This window comes from Kogia breviceps, chromosome 13, assembly GCF_026419965.1.
Source record: "Kogia breviceps isolate mKogBre1 chromosome 13, mKogBre1 haplotype 1, whole genome shotgun sequence".
Classification (NCBI taxonomy): Eukaryota; Metazoa; Chordata; class Mammalia; order Artiodactyla; family Physeteridae; genus Kogia; species Kogia breviceps.
This window is the reverse complement of record NC_081322.1, coordinates 71,884,822-71,910,101: the sequence shown is the minus strand read 5'-3', so window position 1 is coordinate 71,910,101 and position 25,280 is coordinate 71,884,822. Positions and strand designations below refer to the sequence as shown.

Sequence of the window (25,280 nt, the reverse complement as noted above, 5' to 3'; positions counted from 1 at the left end):
TTATGATTTTTCCCATTTTGACATTAGTTCTTTATAATCAGTTTCCTAAATTTCTAGCTCTAATCATGCAAATTTCAATACTATATTTCTCCCCAATTCAAATACCTTACAGTGACCAGCAGCGGTCTGCACAGCCTGACATCTGCAATTCTCTTTAATTCCATCTCTTACCAATCTCATTCTCCCTTTTGTGAAGGGAGAAATTCCCTCTTTGTGAAATTCACTGTAGTTTCTTTCTGTTCCCTAGTCATTCTCACTTCTTCCCCGCCCCCAGCTCTGCAGTTGTGTGACCTGTGTAGCTGCACAGGGTCCCACACTCAGAGGCTTCCTGAGCTTGGCTTAATGCTCTGCTGTTGCCATCTTGAAAGTCAAAATAAATTTTTAGCAAGGGGGCCCAGAAGTTCATTTTGCTCTGGCATTTCAAATAGCCAGTGCTACCTACCACACCCCCATTGGGGAATAATAAGCTCCACTTTCTTCTGTGCCCTAACCATGCCCACCTCTTCCTCACCTCCAGCCCACTGTGCTGGATCCTCTTTCTGAAACACCCTTCTATACCAGTTCTTTACACAGCTGATTCTTTTTTTTTTTTTTTTTTTTTTTGTAGTACGCGGGCCTCTCACTGTTGTGGCCTCTCCCGCTGCGGAGCGCAGGCTCTGGATGCGCAGGCTCCGGACGCGCAGGCTCAGCGGCCATAGCTCACACGCCCAGCCACTCCGCGGCATGTGGGATCTTCCCGGACCGGGGCACGAACCTGCGTCCCCTGCATCGGCAGGCGGACTCCCAACCACTGTGCCACCAGGGAAGGCCCTACACAGCTGATTCTTAGCTGATTCTTTCTCAACCTTCAAGTGCAACTAAAATGTTAATTTCTCTGAAAGACCTTTCCTGGTTTCTATATCTAAAGTGCCTCCTCTAATCTTCTACCTCACTATCCATTTATTTCTTTAGAGGCACTTACTACAATCTGTAATGATCTCATTTGTTTCCTTGTTCTCTGTCACACATCTCCTTCTCTTAAAGGGAGTAGCAGGAGAGTCAGTAATCTTGTCTATCTTGGTAGTACACTGATGAATTATCAGAGCCCAAAACAGCATCTGACACGTGGTAAGTCCTCAATATTTATTTGTTGAGTGAATGAATATGTTAATCATAGTAATAAATGGTGCTTCACAAATTTTCTTGGGATATTTTTTCCTAGTTAAAGTTATTATGCACTATGAATATTTCATCTATCATAATTCAGCAACATTCTAGAGATGTTTTTCTCCACATATACGGTACCTATTTATTTGAGATAAGATACCTAAGAATGTGAGTGAGATTTATATGTGTATATTTTGTAAGTATTGCTGCCTTTCTGTCAATTTATGACCCCAAAAGCAACTCAATTCCCTAAACCAAAGAAAAGGTACAGCTCTATGAATAAATTTTGGTCCACACTATTTGTAAAGAAGCTAAAAAATAGCGATCAACAGAAAGTGAAGATAACTTCAGAAAAAAATATTTTAGATCAAAGGAACAGCAGGAATCCATATCCAATACTAGTGAGGCATTAACAAAGTGTGATAATAATGTAAAGTGGTAGAAACCTCTTTTGGAAAATAACTTGACATGAGGTATTTTGGCCATTGACCCAGATCATCTACTTCTAAGTGCTTTGACCCAGATAACTTCCATCTATGGAAATGTAATTTATGTAATATATGGAAAGAGCTATTTTCACAATAATATTTATGAGTGTTGATTATAATATCAGAAAATTGAAAATAAACTAAATGTCCAAATTTAACAGAATGTTTAGATAAATTACAGTAATTCACTCAATTAAACATTCTATAACTCGGAAAGATTATATTGCATGACAACATAGGGGAATACTTACTATACAATATGTGAAGAAAGCAGTATTAAAATTATAGAAATATGAAAATAAAATCTCAAAATCACTGATATGGAAGAATATGGCTAGGTAGTTTATTCAGGAGCTAGATTTATGAATTTTTTACTTTCTCCAATTTTCTACATTTTTGTTAATATAAATACAATAAACATATTTTAAGTATGTCTAAAAGAAACAATTTCTCATCATATAGTATCATTTTCAATGTAGGTTAGTGTGAGCTGTTAAAAGAGTTTGCTACCAAGAATGCTACGTTTAATATTAAAACACAGATGTAAATAAAATTTAATAAATTAATTTTTCTGAAAAAAGTATAAATATTCTTTGCTAATAAATTCAACATAATGTATTTGCTTAAAAGAAACAAAGCAACAAAAAATATATCGTTAAGTGATCTTGAAAGGGATATTTTTCCAAATAAAGTTAAGTCTAAATAAACTGAATACTTTTAGACACTAGCTAATTCAAAAGCAATATGTTAAAGCAAAACCAAATAAACAAACACCGGCTCAGTACTCACAGGTATACAATATTCCACCATTGGGTAATGTAATTTGTGACCTTTTGCTGTTCGACCCGAAAAAAAGCAACTCTGGCAGACATCATAGTTAAAATGCTTTAGGCTTCTATACCTAGAGAGAAGACAGGAAAATTCATTGGCTTGAAAGCCTATTATATAGTCCAAAACACTCATTTGTGGTAAGGAATTTCATTCATCCAAATCACCATGAAAATAAAAGTTATACTGGCTATAAATGTGGAATTTGCTTATTTAGTATTTTAGCTCCAAATTAGAACAAAGAGAATCTTAAATTTCACAAAGGAAATTAAGGAAACCATCTCCCAAGTGAGAAAAAAAGCAAATTTTTGTAGTTGAAGTCTCTAAAACATGTTTCCATCTGTTTCAACATAATGAGAAGACAAATATCCATGTCAGAAGATTTTCTGTAATGTTTGAATGTGAATGCAAAACGAAAGAAAAAAAGTTATGTTTATTAGCTTGACACGTCAAAATTTAAAATATCACTTATACCATCAATAAAAAATGAGTTTCAAAATTCCCTGACAAAGGCTTCTTGTGTGAAAGTCGGGTTAATGTACTTCATGCCAAACTTGGCCGAAGTAACATGAAGTCATTTGATTACTTCTCAGTTAGTATTTATTTATTTTTATTTTTGCAGTACATGGGCGGGCCTCTCACTGTTGTGGCCTCTCCCGTTGCGGAGCACAGGTTCCGGACGCGCAGGCTCAGCGGCCATGGCTCACGGGTCCAGCCGCTCCGCGGCACGTGGGATCTTCCCGGACCGGGGCACGAACCCGTGTCCCCTGCATTGGCAGGCGGACTCTCAACCACTGTGCCATCAGGGAAGCCCTCAGTTAGTATTTAAATGCTAAACTCCTGCTTACCAAGTTTGACCCCAAAGTTAGAAAATCACCAAATTCCATCAGGGTCATATATGTATAATGAGTCATGCAATTATTATGCATGAACACTTCTGTAACCTATGTAAATAGAAACTCAGAAAGATCTCTGGTTCTGGAGCAAGACAGTATAAATAACAATAATAAAATAAGCTTCATGTATTGGCTCTTTGAGGGAATGCCATTTTCAGATGGACTGAATGTGCTAAAAGCATCCGATTTCTTCAGGAGGCAAACCCCCAAATGGGAATAAGTGGGAAGGAATGATGGACATACACTGAAACTATACAAATAGAACAGAAAATAGCCTCCTACCACCACTGGTAGTAAATCAGCCTACCTGAATCCAACAATTGGACACTCTTTACAGATGTTGCATTTGGCCTGATGTTTTGCAGTCTCAGCTGCTGCCACTCGATGTAGAACCGGCAGCCAAACCATGGACTGCGGTTCCAGACGCATCCAGTCTACAAACTCTTTCACACTTATCTCTGGCTTGTTGTTATTCTGGTGAAGAAACAAAAATGTTAAAAGTGAAGAAAATGTCTTCATTTAAATTGCAGCAGGTGTTGTTGCTTCAAAATCTTCTGAAAATCTGTATAAAAGTAAAAAGAGGGTTTATATAACCCTTTCTAGGTCAGTTAAATCACTAAATATTTAAGGTTCTTCAAGGAAAAAAAAATTCTAAAATTTAAAAAGAGACGGCTTCCCTGATGGCGCAGTGGTTGAGAGTCCGCCTGCCTTTGCAGGGGACACGGGTTCGTGCCCCGGTCCGGGAAGATCCCACATGCCGCGGAGCGGCTGGGCCCGTGAGCCATGGCCGCTGAGCCTGCGCGCGTCCGGAGCCTGTGCTCCGCAACGGGAGAGGCCACAACAGTGAGAGGCCCACGTACCGCAAAAAAAAAAAGAGGAAAAAGAAGAAATTGTCATTACGAAGAAGAAAAAAATCCCAATACCTTAATTGACTTAGATTTAAAAAACAAAATCAAAACCCACACAGTTCGAGGTACTCCTCACATAGATATTTTAAAACTATAAAACTCATTTATCTAAAACAGTAAACATATGAGAAAGTAAAGACTCACTGATAACTTCCTAAACTTGAAGGCCATTATAAATGCCAATAAAAACTGTTATCTCATTTTCCTGCTTCAGTCCTGTTACATCATACCAGGAGCACATTACGATGAATATACTTTGCAGGATTTCCAAATGTATCAATGATAAATTGTATGAAATGTCTTGGTCTCTCTTTAAATCTTAATACTAAGTAATTTTCACTTGTGCAAAGTTAAATTCATACCAATGTCCTTCTCCTGCTGCTGTCAAGGTCATTCTATGAACCAGAACATATGAGAATCATATTTAGAATTTTCACTTGGTATTTTTTGTATCTCTAAGACAAGAAAAAGGGCCATTATAAAATGTAATAAACCATAACATCAATTCTTCTTAAAGAGATGGTGTGAGCATTTTTTTCCTCAGCAATGATAAATCACTAGACATGCCTTGGCAAAATATCTGAAGGCTTGTACTTTATGCATACTTATAACATAGGTAGAAGCATTTCTAAAATGCTTTTCTATACAGTAAGCATCAAAAAAGAAACTAACGTGCTTTTCCAGTTTAATATCAGTACCTTAGATCAGTATAAAATTTGTGTACATCGTTCTCCTTTTGTACATATGTTCTCAAAGAAAAGAGTGCAATTTCAATAATATCTTTAATTTACATTAAAAAAAAAAATCTTGCCTACAAGGAGGTCAGGGCATTTTTATTCATTTGTTTAGCAAACATCTATTAAGTAGCTATGATGTTCAAGGCACTGTACATAGGGATACAATAGTAAAAAGAAAGAAACAGTCCTTGTTCATGGAGCTTAGGTTTATATAAAAGAAAAAAACCAGTAAACAAGTAATTATATAATTCAGTATGTTTTTATTATCAATTTTAATGAGCATGATAATAAGAAGGCAGAGGAGATTCAGGTGAACATAGTAGGGACACATAACCTCATCTGAAGGAGTCAGAGAAGGATTTTCAGCGGATGTGAGATTTAAGGGAAGATCTAAAGAATGAATAAGGATTAGCAATATCAAGGGAGTTTGTGGTTGGAGGGTAAGGAAGTACATTCTAAACAGAGGGCACATGTCCAAAGGCACTAGGGCCGGAATGAAGGAACTAAGACAGCACGGCTGGAAAGCTCAAGGGGACCAGTGGTACAAGATGAGGCTGGGGCAGAAGCAGGGCCAAATCATAGCAATCTTATGGCACATGTTAAAGATTTGAGGTTTTCACCCTTGAGGAACAGTAAGTCTCCTGGAGGCAGCTGCTGTTCCTCGAATCAAATGTGCCTTAAGAAATAAAATAAACTTACTGGGATGGTACCAGCATCTTCCACCACCTGGTTCCAGCCCAAGTCCCCTGTTCCATTTCTCAGAATATCCTCAATACCATTCCCCACACATTCTATACGCCAGTGATCCTTCATGAACGTTTACCTGTTGGAAGCAGCTGCGAACACTGGGTTCAATATTACTGCCCCCAAAAGCTGCTACTTCCCCCAGTTGCCGAGGGATCTGGATGGCATCATGAAGTAACAGGCCAAGCTGTCTCTGGTCACACATTTCCGTGGGCCCAGCCACTTCCTTAAAGAGATCTACAAGGAGGAGAGGCAAGAGGTTAATCTCCATCTGGCTATTTTGGAATTTTAAGTAAAATATACCTCTGGTTATGTGGAATGAGTGACGTAGATTAAAAAAAGACTTATGGGGACATGAATTACATTAGCTGTCGCCTGAATTCTGACAACCTTAACATTCTGCATATTTGTAATCAGGAAATGCTCAACTACATGTCTCCTAAAACGATCTACCGTAGTATGTGAATACATATAAACAGACCAGTAAATACAAATTTCCTTTTTAAATGGTCCCGTGTATGCAGGTGCGTTCGTTCAGTGGTCTCAATAAGGTTTCCCTTCTTATTGAAAAAGACAGACAGCTAAAAGGAAGCTTTCTTTATGACTTGTTAAAGGAATGAATGTATCGTAAGTAGCAAATTTTAAAAGATTTGTTTATCAACTTTTTGTATTCACTCCTAAATTCAATATTCACTGAACATATATATTTTAATTTCTTTTAAAGATTTCTATACTCAAATCTATTTTGCATAAGAAACATTAAACAGTATAAGGAGGTATCCTTTATTTTTAGGGGTTATTTTTTTAGGCCCAATCAGTCTCTCGTTCCTTATTAGCGATAAAAATTATTTTTTTACATCATTTCATGTAATACATTAATTCAAATGTAAAGGACTTAATGAAAACTCATGCATACTTTCACACAGTTCTTAGGCTTTTCTATTCATTAAAAAAAAGATGTTTTTAAATTTTTTTGATTCAGTAAAATAAAAACTCTTTTCTTCCTTCTAGAACTGGCTTATCTTCTTTTCATCATTTGCAGTACTTTGAAGATGAAAATTATTATCATATTTCCAGCAACAAAGCTAATATAGTCAAATAAGTTACTTTTGGAGTAGGGAGAAATTTCATGTAAAAACAATCCACTTCATTAGAGAAACTAATATTTTTTGGAAAGACATTTCCAAGTTCTAAAAATTCAAAATCACACAAATTCTAAATGGTTTTCATGTGAAGTTTTCCAAGAAAAAAAGAATGGGGAGTAAATATTTATTGGATCCTAAAAACCATTTTCAAACAATACCTGATAAATGAATATCAGATCAAAAGGTATCATTCCCTTTTTTTAAAGGAAATAAGGCTAGATCTAATACTGTCAACAGTAAATTTTCAAACAAATAAACCAAGCTCAGTGATACTGACACCGTAATTATAATGAAATATGACTTTAATTATAAGCATACATAGGGAAAGCAAATTCAATAAAAATACATTTAATTTTTATTATCATTTTTTCTCTTAGATGGTTAGAGTTCTACTTGCTTCTTTTCATTTGTCAAAAATAAGACTATCATAGCCAGAAAGTATTTATCCAGGATTGTTACTATGATTCTCATTGTAAACCCATTCCTGAGTAGAGGTCTCCTAAGTCAATACAAAGTTGATGCATATGAATAATAATAATCTGTAGAGAGAAGTGCGCATATTCAGCAACATCAATCATGCCCAGTTTTCCTCTTTTTTTGTGTGTGGTATGCAGGCCTCTCACTGCCGTGGCCTCTCCCGTTGCGGAGCACAGGCTCCAGACGCGCAGGCTCAGCGGCCATGGCTCACGGGTCCAGCCGCTCCGCGGCACGTGGGATCTTCCCGGACTGGGGCACGAACCCGTGTCCCCTGCATCGGCAGGCGGATTCTCAACCACCGCGCCACCAGGGAAGCCCGAGCTTTCCTCTTTTGAGGAAGATAGCTATACTGCTATGCCACTATTTAGGTGAAACTACACACAAAACATAAGAGAAAAGACTCCTTAACATTCTGACATATTTCTGAATTCTTATGAAAGTTCACATGTTGATGTTACAGTCAGATACGAAAAGGATGTGGGGATGGATCAGAGGAATGTTCCAATCTAAAACCCAAGTTCCAATAAGTAACCACAGAAGAGACGCAAAAGGCCATTCAAAAGGATCTTTGTAAATGTGTAGCTGATGAGGCAAGGAAGCCACTGAGTTACAAGCAGGAAGGCCAGAGTGTTGTTAGAACCTAATCAAGGGACATTCTCAAAAACGCACGAAGAGAAAAGGTGTCACTGGGGTAAAGACACTGACGTAGCCCATTGCAAAATCAGCGTTCAGTTGGATACCAGTTGACCCAGAATAGCACCTCTGCCATTGAGTTTCGAAAGCAAAGTGTCTTGAATGTTAATTCCAACAAAGAAAGTAATAATGAGGAAGTGTTCTGATACCACTGGGGAAATCAAAACTGGAATCAGAGTTGCTAAGGACCTCAAAGTAAAAAACAAAACCAAACCGCAGAATATTTCCAGAGTCTCAGTGCTCTGAGGAAAGATGTAAAGATTTCAACCCAAAGATTTCTTATTTAATTAAGTTCTAAATGGCATACTTCATGGATTAAATTAAATATCAGAAATTTTCATTGCAGGGCTTCTGCTTCCCCTGCTAAAATCTGAAAGTTCAATGTGGAATTATACAGAGTATTGTTTCCCGACATTTGTAGAAAGTGTGTCCACTATAGTATGAGTGTATGAGTACATGTGTGCTGAAATACCTCTTCATTTGAAAAATTATATGCTTCAGAAATATGTGTGAAGGTATGCGTGTAGATAAAAACCATTTTTTGTATATTGCATAGAATTTGGTTTTTGCTCTAAAACTAGAGCCATCATGTTGTAACTCTTTCCTTTGGCCTCAGATTACTCCAATAATCAGCTTGAAAAATACAGGGAGGAGGCATCGTTGATCTAGAAAAACAGATCACCCTTGCATTTTAATAAGATGCATGATAAACTTTGAGGTTGGATTTGCACTCTTTTCAGAGTAAGTTGAGCACCCTAACATGATTGTTACTTTCAGAGAACCCTAAATTCTTTTAGGAACACATGAAAACCCCAAATCACAGTTGATCTTTTTTAAAGTCCTTTTCTAATTTGATACACTGACGTTTTCATTAACATTTTTCTTTCCCACTCATTATAGAAATAACTTTTTTAGCTTTGAAAATTGTATCTTTTGGCAATTATAATGCTGAAGACAATTTAAATTCTAGATAAAGTGCCACCAAACAGAAGCCTGTGCAAAGCTTTTTTCTGCATGGCTTACTAGGTTCTGACTCCATCAAGGCACCTTGCCTCCTGATCCTACAATCAGCTTTTCGTTTCATTTTCGCTGACATTCTTGTCAAACTATCTGAAAAAAATCAAGCCACCATGATCTAGCCCGGGAATTCAAAAACAAATTGCTTCACAGCCATCCCAGAAAACGAAAGTATTTTAAAATGTCTGTATGTTCACAGAAGATGAGGAATCTACAATTGATAGGACCTGGGATCAAATATTTTCCTGTTTTTGGTGTCTCTCTATTCATGAAATATCCCTCTCCCTCTCCCTCGAAGGTATGGATATATCTGTACAGAATCATATGAGGCTATGCATGGCAGGATCAATTTACTCCCAATTTATGGATAAAATTAAATCAAAAAAATTTACAGTAATTAAGAGTTTGGAGACATAGCAGCAATTGCTACCATTTATTCAACAACTGCTATTTCTAGGTACTTTTCACATATGATCTCTAGCTGCTTTCAAAGCAAGAATTACTAGCTTCATTCTTTGTTGAAGAAAATTCACTAAATTTCAGCTCCCTGGAATGTGAAATGGGAATCTTATTACTACCTCTTAGCTGTCGGTATTCAGTGGAATCACGTAACCTGCCCAGAGTCACCCAGCAGCCACTAAGTGGTAGAGCTGAGATTCGAAGGCAGGTCTCTCTGGCTCCCGAACCTGTCCCTTTCCAAATGTCAAGATGCCCTTCATTAACTGACAGCTAAAAGGTCACCACTGATTTATTTGGTGAATAAGAATATAATGAAATTTAAAAATATATCACTTTATTTTCTTATACTATAAAATATAATTATTTGTCTCACTGTGACTATAACAGTTCTAGTCCATTCTGATTTTCTTAAGCATTGGAAATATATGGAAATAGAAAAGGTTTGGGCTTTAGAGTCAGAAATATCTACGATCTAATTCTAGCCCCACGATTCACTGTCTCTACAGCCTTGACTAGATTTCTAACCTATCCCAAGAATTATTTTTTTCAGCTGGAAAATGGAAATCACAATGCCTACATTATGGGGCAATCATGAATTAAATGAGATACAATCTGCAGTCAGTTCTTACTCCATCAATGCACCTCACATCTTGATCCTATAATCAGCTTTCCATTTCACACAAATTCACATCACTTTGCACTGACACCCTGTGTCTAGCCTCATACATGTATGATCAGGGTTAAAAAAAAAAAAGGAGCTATTATTACTAGCAAATCATATAAAGTAAATCTCTAATAAGTTGTTATTATCATTATTATTACTAAAACCATTATTGGTATAAGAAAGGTCTTACATACATCTGTATTTTTCTTCTAAGAGACCTTTGGAGAGAGAGATCAATCCAATCTTCAGACTCTGCACTCTTATTTTTCCAGTCCGACCCCTGAAATTATAAGGATTTCAGTGTGTTAGGTGCATTTAAAACTGTATACAGTATGCTAATTATTTCTGAATATCTATTTCCTTGAGGCTAAACGGAAAAAAAAATTGCATCTTAAAAATTCAACTTTCTATTCACTTTTATTAATGTTAAACTCATACCATAAGTTCATGACATATTTTAATAGTATATTTGACTTAGTCTGGAAGAATATACAGCCTGAAGTCACTTTCTGTACAACATATGAACTAGGAAGAACAAAAGAAAGTAAAATGAAAATGCTAACTATAAAGCTAAAAATATTTCATTGTAATAAACACTATGAATTAAAATCTGTTAATAATTATAAATGCAAGATTCAAAATAATAGCTAGAGAGATATATAATATGCATGTGACAATACAGCAAGAAAGGTATAATGATATATCTAAAAACAGATGTAAGAAAACTGATTGGAAAACTAACTATATGTTGAGGGTTTATAACTTGTTGAATACTTGAAAACTTCTCATCTTCATTGATTTTGATCTCTGTCAATGCAGTTTTTATAAATTACTACTGCAATTATAATAGTCAATGATCTTAAACACACAGGTGTGCAATCTTTATTTGAGGAAGTATCAAATTATAATTAAATACAAAACGTATTAATTAATTAACACTAGAAAATAGCTTCATATTATGCCAATGAGAGACAATTTCAATTTTACTTATAATTTTACTGGAAGAATAATTTTATCTTTAAAAGCATAGAGTTATATTTATCCTGTCTTTTATCAAAGAATAAATGAGTTGTTTACCAAATGTCACACTGTACTAGATCCTGGGGCTGGGGAAAGGGAAATGCAGAAGCTATAAAAATTAATCCATGATCCTTGCTATGAAATAACACACAGTCCAGAAAAAAATCAAGATATAAAGATTTCTATCTTTACTATTTCATATAAACAGGATCAGTTTTCAGTTTGTTTTTACTGTTAATTTTCTTATGATATGTTTTCAATACACAAGTACAACACATTCAAAACCTATAACTAAATGTTTACATAATTACATGAATACTTAAAATTTAGTAATTCATGCTATTTAAAAACATATAAATATTTGTACCATGTAACTTTAATTTTAAGTCTCCTTACTGTCAAACTGTATTTAAGTCTGGCTCGTTGATATTCTTACTATTACTACTAATTGATATCTTTCATTCTCAAATTATAAATACTCAATTAAGTTTCTGTAAACATACAATGACATATAAAGTATGAAATTTTTAAAAAAAGGAAACCATGCTTAGGGATTGGTAAAATGTATTTTCAAAATAGTCCCTCAATAGCCTAGAGTTTATAATCTATACTAAATCATATTCAACAAACATACTGAACCCTTGCTATGTATGTGTACAGCATTCAGAATTGACCTATAAAATAACTAATACTTAAATTTTAAAATAAATATAGCCATTATAAGCAGAAACCTAAAGTTTATATACTCATTTCAGTTTCCCACAGTTATAGAAATACTAGTTCCAAATTAACGTTAAACTGAGCCATGCTGTGAAGTGTGTTTCTACTTCATATTTTTTAGGTGTTTCCTCATTATCACATGAAAATAGACTATGTCTGTTTTCTTCCCTCCAAAAATCAGGAAATTTTATTCTCTGTACACAATCAGACAATAGACTTGAAGAAAATAACAAAAGACTGTGCAAATAGACTAGTACATGACTGTGGCTAAGGACAAAGTAATCCCTTAAGGGGAAAAAAGATCAAACTGGTACATATTGGAGGCTGATCTCCAGTCTTTGGTGACAACACCAGAAAGGAACATCATCAGGAAGACTACTGAAAATGTCAACCATCCATTCATGGCACCATCAACGATTATGAAGGCTTACTGTGATCCCAGCATTGTTCTATGTTCCATAGGGACCAAGAGAAAAGTGTAAGACATGATTCCTACCCATGACTAGCTGGAGAGATGAGACAAGGAAACAACTAGAGAATCATAAGAAAATATTAGACCAATCTTATGCATGGAAATAAATGAGATAATTGTGGCTGACTAGTCATTAATGATTGGTGGTTAGTCTGAGTAGTTATTAGTCTCACAACATTTAATGATTGGTGGTTAGTCTGAGTAGTTATTAGTCTCACAACATTTGATAGAGAAGATAAGTCTAAAATCAGACACTGAAGGCACGACACAGCTGGATTGTCCTGACTAGGAGAAAGTGATTACCATAGGAAAAGCCTGGACAAGGGGACAGAGGAAGGGGATGTGAGCACCAGTGGCAGGATTCATCAGGTACAGCGAGAACTTGCATCAAGAGTAAACAGTTGATAAAGTTGTCCAGGTTATATGGACCCAGAGGATAGAGGGCTTTGATGTTAAATAAGATATCAGAATTTGAAAGGTAACAGGGAGTCAATGAAATTTATTGTGAGTGACATAACACAATATTTAAGTATTTGATTCCCTGATAGTTTTCATAAGTAACTCCTGAAATTAATTCAACCAGAAAGATATGTACCTTAGAAATAAAATTATATCCGCCTTGGAATAGTGGGAAAAATGACTTAACACTGCATCAAATGAGGTTAATATTCTCTGCAAGGACAAAAATATTTAAACCAAGAAATCCAGACTACTGATTTAAATCTTGATTTAAACAAATTAAATTTCCACTAAATTTAGAAGGAAGATTGTGGAATTAAGACTTTTTAGCCCAGGAAGATGAAGACTGAGAGAGGTTGTGGACTCATAAATGGAATCAATTTTATCTTTATAGTCTATAAAGTCCTTTCTATATATATATATTAGTTCATTTGCCCTTCACAATCACATGTATGTGAAGCAGAGCAGATATTTTTATCTCAATTTTTCAGATGAGAAATTGAGATGCCAAAAGTTAAGTGGCTGCCAAGTTTTAAAGCAACCAGAAGCAAAAATTTGGATTCTTGTCCTCTACAATAGAAGAAAATAGCCTCTTTCTTCAGACAATTCAGAATATTAGGAGTTGGGTATATGCTAAAATCTGAAAGAAACAGTAAACAATATAATTTACAAAGTACTATCTTTCTTAGATATGGCAGTATTGTAGGATTAATCAAGTGATTATCAAAAAAGCTGAACATAGTTCCATATCTACTACTAATATGCAGTAGGTGGCTGTGGATAAATTGTCTTATCTCACTGGGTCGGTTTCTCAATCAGTAAAATGAGGAGGGCAGAATAGAAGATCCTTGAAGTTCTTCTGCTTCTAGAATTCTAGGATCTCCTGTGTGTGCATCACTCATTACTTCAAGAGCTGGTTGAATATATTTCAAGGGCTGAAAATACCAGGTCTGGCTGCAACCAAAGCAGTGCAGTAAAAAATATATGGTTAATAGATGAATGTCAGATTAACTGAATGAATGGATGGGTTAGATCATGGTACCATTTCCAAGGTTCAGAGACTTCTTAGGGGTCCATAACGTCCTGGTGCACTGGATGGAGTAGAACATAATTCCATCAGATTCTCAAAGGAAACTAAGGACTTGAAAACAGTTAATAACTCTTGTTTGGATAAAGGAATAAGTCAGAGTTGCTAGAGAAATTTAGGTAATCAACTCTGGCCATCTGAGACTACCATCATATGAGTAACTGTACTTTTTCCTTAGGTTAATTCATGATATTCCTCTCCAAGGCGGAAAACTCGACTGAATGGACACTGTTCTAACCTAGCATGGTCTTTGCTATATTTCTTTGGCATGGAAGGGAGATAAATCCTAAAAGCTTTTTGTCCTTTGAAAAGGAAAATTTCAAGATACTGTCTTTCTAAATAAGAAACAGTATCTCTGTGTTGCATTTCTCATGTGCTCACATTTGACGGTAGACAGTGAAAATATGCCAACATTTAACTCCCTAGAATATGAATTACGATGTTTCACATACTGCTTCCTTCCCAACTAAGTGGCACTATTCCCTTTGGGCTGTCCAGTGAAAACAGCATATATAAGTGTTATGGGCTGAGTTACATCCACCTAAAATTCATGTGTTGAAGTCCTAACTCTCAGTACCTCAGGATGCAACTATATATGGAGAAAGTCTTTAAATAGGTAATTAAGTTGAAATGAAGTCATTAGGGTGGGGACTAATCCAATATGACTGCTGTTCTTATAGAACATTAGGACACAGACACACACAGAAGAAAGACCATGTGGGAACACAAGGAGAAGACAGTCATCTACAAGCTAAGGAGAGAGGCCTCAGAAGAAACCAACCCTGCTGACATCTTGACTTTGGACTTCCAGTCTCCAGGACTATGAGAAATACATTTCTGTGGTTTAAGCCAACTAGTCTGTGATACTTTGTTAAGGCAGCCCAAGTAGAGTGTTAGAGCCACAGATAATGCCAAAGCAGGGTGATTTAACATCTTCTCCAGTTCTTCCCTAAAACATGTCTCAAAATACACACCTCTGGCTCTACCATACTCCACAGAGCTTAATGAAGTCCTTAACTAAGTATCCCATGACTTTAGCATTCTTCCTGGGACATAAAATTAAGTTATAGGCTTTGTAGTTAAAACACCTAATTGACCAATTATTTTAGTGAATTTACCATAGAAAATGTCTTTAGAGGTTTAAAAAATTGAAGATCAACTTAACAGTGAATTAATGTTAACAGTCATATTCTACCCTAGGAGTATAAAAATTTGCGTTAAAATGAAATGTACTGAAAGATATCACACAGGGAGATAGTAAAGCCCACATTCATCATGGTAACAGAGATCCATGCTATCTGTTCTTCAGTGAGTTTATTAAGAGCCTCAAGCACACAATGGCTATTTGATTATTTTTTAAAAAGACATTGTTATGATATTTGTCAATATTGAAAGAGAAAAGATTTTTCTAATCAAAAGAATGAATGAAATTTTAATTAACTGAAAGCTCTTGAAAGCTCTTGTATCTATCATTTACTTCTTATACAGAATCAATCAGCTGCTAAACCATGCGTGCATTTATGAACTGTCATCTATCTTCTTTCTCTCTAAATCAAATAAAAAACTGATAAGCACAAATTTTCATACAGCTAATTAACAGAAAATAAAATTTAGAGTCTGAGAGAAAAACAACAGTTCTAATTTTCTTATTTCATCTTTGCATACTTTAACCCCCTACCAGAAGAATGAATAATTTTTAGTGTTTCAGAAATGTCAGCCCACAGCAGGTCTTTCTAGAATTGATTATTTTACAAACGCATTGTCACATTTAAAAAAGCCAAATTAATGGCAAATGAATTATGCTGAAAGCTGGGAGTGCTCTTTATGTAACAGTGAGCATCTAATTAAATTACAGATATTGGAGTGTCCTATAGTATAAATTATTTAAAACACCATATATACACATAACCACCACTGCAATAAATAAAGCTAATACCAAAAGAGAAATTAAATCCTTTTAATTGCCTAATTGCTCTTAAGTTGTCATACAAGAAATGCAGAGTGGATTATTAGGAGCCAACAAATTTTAAAATTCATAACAATAACTATAAAATTTTGTCTTTTGATAAAAGAAATACTATAAAACTTTATGGAGGAAGGAAATCGGACTTCTTTCCATTAGGTTTCCCCTAGCATGGTGACTAAAAACACTAGAAATCTGACAGCCTTTATAAATTGAAGCAAAATCTTAAAATCATAGAGGGACATTCTTTTTTGTTCTGTTGTTGGTTAAGAGTTCAATTTTTGGAAAGTCGTTCCTTTTCAACAATTAACATAAATATTTCCACTGGGAAAAGGACTTTGAAAGAAAGTATTTTCTTAAAAATTCACTTTAAAAATTTAGACATTTTGCACTATCAACATATTTCACCCAATGACTGTATTTTAATGGGAAAAAATGCACTTACGTATCGTATACATTGAGTAGCCAGTTGAGACACATATCCACACAGAGAGGAACGTTGACCAGATTTTTATGCATTTGTTCAAGGCCATCATAAATTGTTGTCAGACAGTTGATGACATCTGGAACACTAAGAAGCTGATCATTCTGGTTGAGCTTGTGCTGTGTGAAAACTTCATTTGTTGTATTCAACTCTAAGAGATCCACTAATCAGGTGAGAAAAAGGAATATGCGTAGTCATTACATTATAGAACAACACTGAAACAAAATCACTGCCAGTCTTGAGTTTTTAGCTTGATTCTTCAATTTAAGAATCTATCCTTTTTAGCTAATTTCAATTTTTAAAGAAATAAATAGCATTTCCATCCTTACGTCTCTAAACTCTTCCTTTATCCACATCTCTTATGTTTATGCTTTTGAATCTAAACTCTGCCACTTTTCAATATGACCTCACTTTTCACTCTTTGTAATGTAAATTCTTCTACCTTTCCTTTTCTGGCTTTCCTCCCTTCAGCTTCTTTGTACTTTTTAATGTAGGAAAGCATAAATCTCTGAGTCTAACCCTCATGGTAGAACAGCTAACATACGACATTGCTCTTTCTCCTCACTTTGGAGAACAGCCAGCTCACCTCGCATCCATCCTTTATATCCCTGTGTAACTGATCATTCTTAAACAGTTTCTCCACATGCACATCATGAGATACAAAGGTCACTGAAGATATTCCATTAATAAAACAGGTTTGGAGAAAAATAATAGTTCTCCACCGCCTACTGAATCAAGCCTGATCTGTAAGGCCCTCAAAATCTGGCTCTAACCTGGGTTGCTTCCCATGATCCTTTGGCACATAGGCAACTTGTAGCTAGGTAGGATTAGAGGAGGTTCACAGTACAGGTCCACCCATCCATAGCTCTTCATGTATTTGCTCCCATTCCTTACCCTTCATGGACAGAACCTCTACAGTGGGCATGGCTGGTGCTAGACTATGCAGGGTGGGCACATAAGGATAAAGTGGAACCCTGCTCTCGAAGATGGCCAGTCCGAGAAGGAGGATAAGCATACTGATAACTTCACTAAAAGGGGTGGAAATGCCCTAAAAGAAGAAGACATAAATTTCTATGAGAGCTATTACTGCTAGGGAAGTGGAAACAGCCTAGAAAAAGCTCCCTGGGAAGGTGGGATTTGAAATGGACCTTAAAAAATAGCTAAGACACAAGAGATGCATATAAAGCAAGGGAAGAATTCCAGGAAGAGAGAACTGCTTGAAAAAAGACAAGAATTCAAGGAAGTCCAGGCAGCTCTGGGAACCGATGATGGCAGGGTGGGTGGAGTGTGGTCACACATGGGTGGCACGTAGTTACCATGTGGTAGACACACAGAGAGCAGGGGGCAGGCCATGTTGGCCTAGGGGGCGCCCTCCAAGGCCAGGAGGAAGAGTTTAGACAAAGAGAAGAACATTACATAATCTTTCCTTTCAATCAACTTTGAGTCATTCATTAGCTAACTGAAAACAGGAAAACATATTAGATTATCAAACTGCCATGTATCTATACATTTACGGAGTGTGGAGATGACTCTTCTAAATCTAAACATGTAGGTTTGGAAAATTACAGAACCACACGAACTTAAGGTCTGCTCTTGGAAATTACTGCCTTATAAAATTCTTCCCCATCTCCACACTTAAGTTTTTAACATTAAAAAAATAAACTTGGGAAAACTTTTTTTTATATATAAACAACTACTTTCTCTTTGCATGACACACCACTGTTCCCTCAAAAACATGACATATTTTGACAGTTAAGTAAAATGAGCAAATAGCTTCCTTTGTATTTTTCTATTTTTAACCATTGAATAACCACTAATTTTGAATTTTTAAAAGACTTCTATGAAATGTGTCTACTCTAGCTGCTTAAATACCATAGAATGATTTTTCCCCCAAATTATCTACAATGGAAAAGAACTGCTTTAAAATTATGCAGATTAAAATTATTTTTAAAACAACTCAACAGAGAGGTCATTTTTTTTAAAAGAGAGAAAGACACAAATATAAAACACACAAATCTGGACAAAAGATCAGTCCATTTCCTCTAGATGTCAAATACATCACTGGTAAAATTTCAGCTAATTACAAAAGTAACCTGTGTAAGCTTCACGTGAGTTCGAGATGGTGTCAGGAAAAAAAAAAGAACCATCTGGATTTTTCATTGTCATTTTTACCTCATTTCTTGGCACTGTACACTATTTTCAATTATAAACTTCCAGAGAGCAGGAGTAAAATTCAAATTCATTCTTCACAGTACATGACAAAGAGAAGTGCTTAATAAATGACAGTGGCCACAGAACTATAATTCCTCACAGATATAAAGAAACATATTCAAATACTGCCAAAATGCTCTAAGTTTTCTGAATTTCAACACTAATTACGCCAGCAACACAGCACTGCTATTACATCCCTACGTGGCCTAAAGGTGACAAAAGACCAAATTCCAAAAAGACCATTTCCTGAATCAGGCTGTCCTTGTATTCCTTCTGAAAAAGCCTCCTTTGTGATATACTTTGTAGCTGTGACAGTAATTTGCCACATCCCACAGACTATCATGTCTTCAATTTTTAGTGATTTACTCTGACACTTTGCCTTCGTGCTTAAGCCAGGAATACATCTCCCTGAAGTGTGTCACATTTAGGTACCTTAAAAGACTGACTAAATTTAAGTCACAGGAAATTATGATTTTCTCTTTTCAAAGGGAGACAAATGACAGCTCAGTCATGCAGCAAATGAAACAAATAGCAGAATCACTTTCTGCCAACTTTCAGGCTTTTCTTTAAGCCCACAATGAGGCAAAGGGGGTTGAATGGAATTGGATCATCATTCTCCTGTTCTGCAAAAACACACACTGTTTAGCATCCAACCTTGGGCTTCTATGACTCTCCTCCTCTCTGTTAGACTGTCCCTTCTTAGCACCTTTCCTATCTCCTCTTCCCTGGACAGCTCAGAAATGTCAGTGGCACTCAAGGTCTCATGTCAGCCCTTTCCCTCTATAAACCTGATGCTCTCGTTCACTTTCATTACTCCAGTTATTACTTCTCTCTGGATGACTCCAGGTTCTGTTTTCTCATCCTGATCTCCTGCTTGAATACCTGATCCACATTCGCGTTGCTCTGTTCCCAACCAGAGCTATATTATCGTCTTCCAGGAATCTCCACCTTAATATGTCCAAATAAAGGTCTTGCCTTTTTGTTATGCAGAAATCCAGTAATGCTGTTACTACACAGACCATGAGTCTGCAAATCCCAAGATATCCTACCACTCTCCTTCTCGCACACTCTGCAATCTATCAAGTACCAAATCCCCCCAATTATTAGCTCTCCTTCCTCCTTACAAATCCCTGCCCTCATCTCCCCTTCTATGCTCAGCCTCCATCACCTTTCACCTGAACTCTTTGCTTGTCCTCTCTTCCCTTGGTCCTTTGATCTTAGACATTGTCTAATGCATACATCCACGACTGGCCCTATGTCCTAACTTACACAAAACAGAAAACTGTTCTATAGCACCCCAATCTGTAAAGAAAATGTCCAAACATTAAACACAACATTGTGAGAGCTTGAGGAACAAAAAACTAAGGGAATCAGAGAAGATTTTGTTAAAAATGATCTTGAAACTGGACCTAAACTGATTTTAAGGACATTTCAGAATACTGGACAAACTAGCTCATAAGCTACTCCATTTAGACTCCATTATTACATGATGTTCCCTGAACTCCATCCAAGCCTTTGATTCTTATGAATATAACTCCCTTCCTTCTTACCCTTGATTACAGCCATGTGCCTAAATCCTATGTGGCTTTTAGATCCTGGCTGATATACTTCCTACTCTAGGAAGCTTTGCCTTACTCTTCACAATGAAGGGAATCTCTGTCAGTATTTCCCTTTGGCTTCTCTGTTGCTGCCTAGCACATAAAGTTTTTAAATCAAAACACAAAAGAATATGTATAATACATATGTGTGGTCTAAAGTAAAATAATAGAACAAGCTCCCATTAATTCATTACACAGCTCTAGAAATAGGCTATCACTGTATGTTGGAATCTCGTTGGAAAAATCTCCTTAATTACATCCCCTCACAATCACAGGGAGAACCACTAATCACTGTATTTCACTTTTAATTTCTGAAAGTATATATGTGTCCCTAAATAACGGAGCACTTAGTTCTGCCTGGTTTTGAACTATATAAATAAATGGAATCAAACTGTACAAATTTCTTCTGCTACTTGATTTTTTTCTCACTTTATAATCCTAAGATTCAACCATGTTGATGCTGATTACTAGTTTATTTATTTTTGCTGCTGTATATCATATTTATGAATATGCCAAAATGAAACAAATGTTACTATTAATAAGTGCTGCTATAAATCCTATACATATTTACTGGAGTACTCTGATAATTTTCAAACTCAAAGCATTCACCCATGGGGACTTCCCTGGTGGTGCAGTGGTTAAGAATCCGCCTGCCAATGCAGGGGACATGGGTTCGATCCCTGGTCCAGAAGGATCCCACATGCTGCAGGGCAACTAAGCTCGTGTGCCACAACTACTGAGCCTGTGCTCTAAAGGCCGCAAGCCACAACTACTGAGCCTGAGTGCCACAACTACTGAAGCCCATGTGCTTAGAGCCCGTGCTCCACAACAAAGAGAAGTCACCGCAATGAGAAGCCCATGCACCGCAACAAAGAGTAGCCCCTGCCTGCTGCATCTAGAGAGAGCCCGCGCGTAGCAACAAAGACCCAACACAGCCAAAAAATAAATAAATGAATAAATAAATTTATCTTAGAAAAATCACGGGCTTCCCTGGTGGAGCAGTGGTTGGGAGTCCGCCTGCCGATGCAGGGAACACGGGTTCGAGCCCCGGTCTGGGAAGATCCCACATGCCGCGAAGCGGCTGGGCCCGTGAGTCATGGCCGCTGAGCCTGCACGTCCGGAGCCTGTGTTCCGCAACGGGAGAGGTCGCAACAGTGAGGGGCCCGTGTACCACAAAAAGTAAAAAAAATAAAAAATAAAAAAATAAAAATAAAAAATCATTTACTTGTGTCCTAGGAGACTTCTCTGTGCCACAGATTGTATGAGGCCTGCAGTGGAGAAGAAAGCAGACTCACCCCTCACATAAAAGCTTAGTTCATTTGGAGAGACAGACGGTAAGAAAATAAATACATAGAATATCAAATATTATGACAAGTGCCACATAAGGAAAGAACAGAACCTATGACATGGAAAATCAGGAGTGACCTAGTTTGGAGTAGAGTAGCCCAGAAAGACTCATTAGAGACGGGTGAGTTAAACTAGGACCTAAAAGGGAAAAGAACGCACCAGCCACAAAGAGCTAAGACAGGAGCTCTTCAGGCAAGAGGAACAAAATACAGAGGTCGCCATTTCAATGTTCACTAAAACTGTGAGAGCGCACCGTGCGCTGTGGTGAACGAGGCGAATGGAGAGACCGGCCAAGGCAAAGGCCGTTCTGTGCTGAGGGCAGCAGCATCTGTCGTAAGCAGGGGGTTGTGTCCATGCGTAACACGCCAGCTCCGAAGTTACGTTCCTTGAGTGTGGGCACCAAGTCTTTTAATATTGTTTTATCTCTTGCACAGTCTTGGAGCCCGATAAATGAATGAACAATGACAGTGACAACAGTGTGCCCTCTTTGTTAGGACACTGTGCTGGGTGGAGACTGACATGAAATGAGAGGCAACCGTTGACCTAAAGCAAGCGTCCACACAGATGGGGCAATCCTCCTCATGTTATCTGTCACACAAAGCCACGCAAGAGGTGCTGATGGGAGAAAAAGTCGTTACAGGCCATCATAAAGTTCTGGAAAAACTGGAGGCAGAACAAACACATGAAAGGATGCTCAACATCATTAATCATTAGAGAAATGCAAATCAAAACTACAATGAGGTATCATCTCACACCGGTCAGATTGGCCATCATCAAAAACTCTAGAAACAATAAATGCTGGAGATGGTGTGGAGAAAAGGGAACACTCTTGCACTGCTGGTGGGAATGTAAATTGGTACAGTCACTATGGAGAACAGTATGGAGGTCCCTTAAAAAACTACAAATAGAACTACCATATGACCCAGCAATCCCACTACTGGGCATATACCCTGAGAAAACCATAATTCAAAAAGAGTCATGTACCAAAATGTTCATTGCAGCTCTGTTTACAATAGCCAGGACATGGAAGCAACCTAAGTGTCCATCAACAGATGAATGGATAAAGAAGACGTGGCACATATATACAATGGAATATTACTCAGCCATAAAAAGAAATGAAACTGAGTTACTTGTAATGAGGTGGATAGACCTGGAGTCTGTCATACAGAGTGAAGTAAGTCAGAAGGAGAAAAACAAATACCGTATGCTAACACATATATATGGAATCTAAGAAAAAAAATGTCATGAAGAGATTAGTGATATGATGGGAATAAAGACACGGACCTACTAGAGCATGGACTTGAGGATATGGGGAGGGGGAAGGGTAAGCTGTGACGAAGTGAGAGAGTGGCAGGGACATATATACACTACCAAATGTAAATTAGATAGCTAGTGGGAAGCAGCCGCAAAGCACAGGGAGATCAGCTCTGTGCTTTGTGACCACCTAGAGGGGTGGGATAGGGAGGGTGGGACGGAGGGTGACGCAAGAGGGAAGAGATATGGGAACATATGTATATGTATAACTGATTCACTTTGTTGTAAAGGAGAAACTAACACACTATTGTAAAACAGTTATACTCCAATAAAGATGTTAAAAAAAACCCCATAAAACTGGAGGCAGGTGGGATTCGCTTGTAAATGTTTCCAAAAGAAGTAAATTTTTAACAGAATTTGGGAGGACTAAAGGGTTACAGACGATTGCAGAGGAAGAAGGGTCAGGGCATTTCGAGTAAACAGAAAGGATGGAGAGGCAGAAGCAGATTAATCCTAAACAGGTAGCTGGATCAGTGGTGCCAAGGCCCCGCTGGGACAGCATTGGTGTCAGGAGGCAGCAGGGAAAGTGGCAGCCAGGTGGCCCTAAGGACATCACCTCGAATGTTTACAATCGAACACAACCCAGCATATTTCTAAGTGTGCGTTACTAAATGTCGTTTGGTTTAGAGGTGGGAGGCATCTCTGTTCTCCTCCTCTCTGGTTTGGAGGGATGAGATGAAGGACGGAGTTTTTTCTTTAGGACTCAGAAGAACCCGCAGAAGAAAACAGCAAATGCGTTCATATGTTTATCTGCCCAGAAGTATTCCTAAAAACTGGGCCCATGTTCACAGTGATACAAAGCAGTCTCCCATCAATGGAGATTCTGTGGCTGAGTCATTTGTCCTCATTTTATAGCTCATCAGGCCTGAGAAGCCCTTCCAGGTCTGTCAGCTGGATTCTGGACATGGCAGCTGGGGCTCTTTCAAAACTGCTGTCACCCTGGCCCGACTGAGCTCACTGAAATCCCTTCTGAGTGCTCCTAATTCACTTCCTATTCCCTTAGGGCTCCACATACGGATCACTAGCCAGAGTGTGCTGGCTTTGTATTTTGAGACTGGTCTTTCTGCCATATTTGCTGTGACCACTACAACCTGCCAATGACCTTTGGGGCTCCAAGGATTACGGGCTTCCAGGCCATCTCAGCCTCTCGTCCGTCGCCTAATCTGGAGGTGTTTTTCAGCCCTTCAGACAGCTCTTCCACACGTAGCTTGTTTTTCTTATTCTAAAGCTTTGCGTTACTATATTTTCTCGGAATGATTCTACCCTTCTCTTTCCTCAGCTCTCCTCCTGTAACCAGCTTACAATGTACTTCTAATTTCTACTGACTCACGGAGCAGGTTTTTAACCTTAATATATCATTTTTCTCAGGGTCTTCTGCAAAGCTTCACTGAGCAGCCTAGACGTACAACAACTGTTAACAGAAGGCAGCAGACAAGACAATTCGGAATTATTCAAATTATGCTGTTGTAAACGTAACGGCAAATGTTACTTTCCACATTAACTACCTGACAAAGCCTAAATGCTCTCTGAGTAGACTCAGTCACTAAAACTGCAACCACAAATAGAATCCAGACAGCTTAAATCTATACTCTATTGCAAGCATTCATACATATACTTAAATTTAGGTTATGGGGAAAGGAATAATCCTTCAGTAAAACTATCGCAGACTATCACTCTGAACATACTCTCTACAGGTTAAAGTTCATGTTGATAACATTATATGTCTCAAGACATGTTTAAATGAACACAGAGCCCTTTATCTAATATTCTAGGTACCAGTTCAAATTTGAATCAGGAATGCCATTTTCCAGTGTTTCTTTATTATATGATTGCATTGAATCAAACTGTTTGGAATCCTACACTTCCAAATGAATCCAAAGTACTAAAAAGGCAATGATCTACTACTTTCATTCCTTGATTTAATCCTTTTAAATTGGGTGGCAGCATAATTTTTGAAAAAGAGTTTAATGTGACTCCTAGATTTTGGTTAATTTCGTTCTCCAACTGAGAATGGCATATGTTCATTGGTTTTACTACTGCACGCGTGCTGATGGGGCGAATAATAAAGCATTCACAGAAACACAGCCAACTCCTTGAGTGAGGTACACTGAAAATCAGATTAACTCCACAAACGCATCACCCTCTTCATTTATCTTTGTCTTAAAAACAACAAAAAAAAAAACACAAGAAAGGCAATCCAAATGACAGAGTGATGAACTTTGGCAGAGTAAACTCACAACATAGTGCTTTTTGTAGTCTTCGGATTTTGATGGCTGTACGGTAGGCAGAGAAACGTACATTATTCAGGTCAGCTGAAATGGAAAATGTAACACGTTCAAAAGCACGCTTATGATTTAACTTACATTGAATGGCAAGAATATATTTGTTTACTTCAGTGATGGA

General features: G+C 37.3%; 1 protein-coding gene across 3 annotated transcripts in view; it reads right to left on the bottom strand.

Moving 5' to 3' along the window:
• Positions 1-25,280, bottom strand: part of UTRN (utrophin) — a 506,315-nt gene that overhangs the window by 53,586 nt on the left and 427,449 nt on the right. For all 3 annotated transcript variants that reach the window (XM_067010961.1, XM_067010960.1, XM_067010962.1), the window contains 6 exons: positions 25,115-25,189; positions 16,369-16,570; positions 10,397-10,482; positions 5,827-5,984; positions 3,666-3,832; positions 2,424-2,535 (listed from right to left, as the gene is read on the bottom strand). In XM_067010961.1, the coding sequence (XP_066867062.1) occupies positions 2,424-2,535; positions 3,666-3,832; positions 5,827-5,984; positions 10,397-10,482; positions 16,369-16,570; positions 25,115-25,189 (800 nt within the window). The remainder of the gene's footprint in view (positions 1-2,423; positions 2,536-3,665; positions 3,833-5,826; positions 5,985-10,396; positions 10,483-16,368; positions 16,571-25,114; positions 25,190-25,280) is intronic.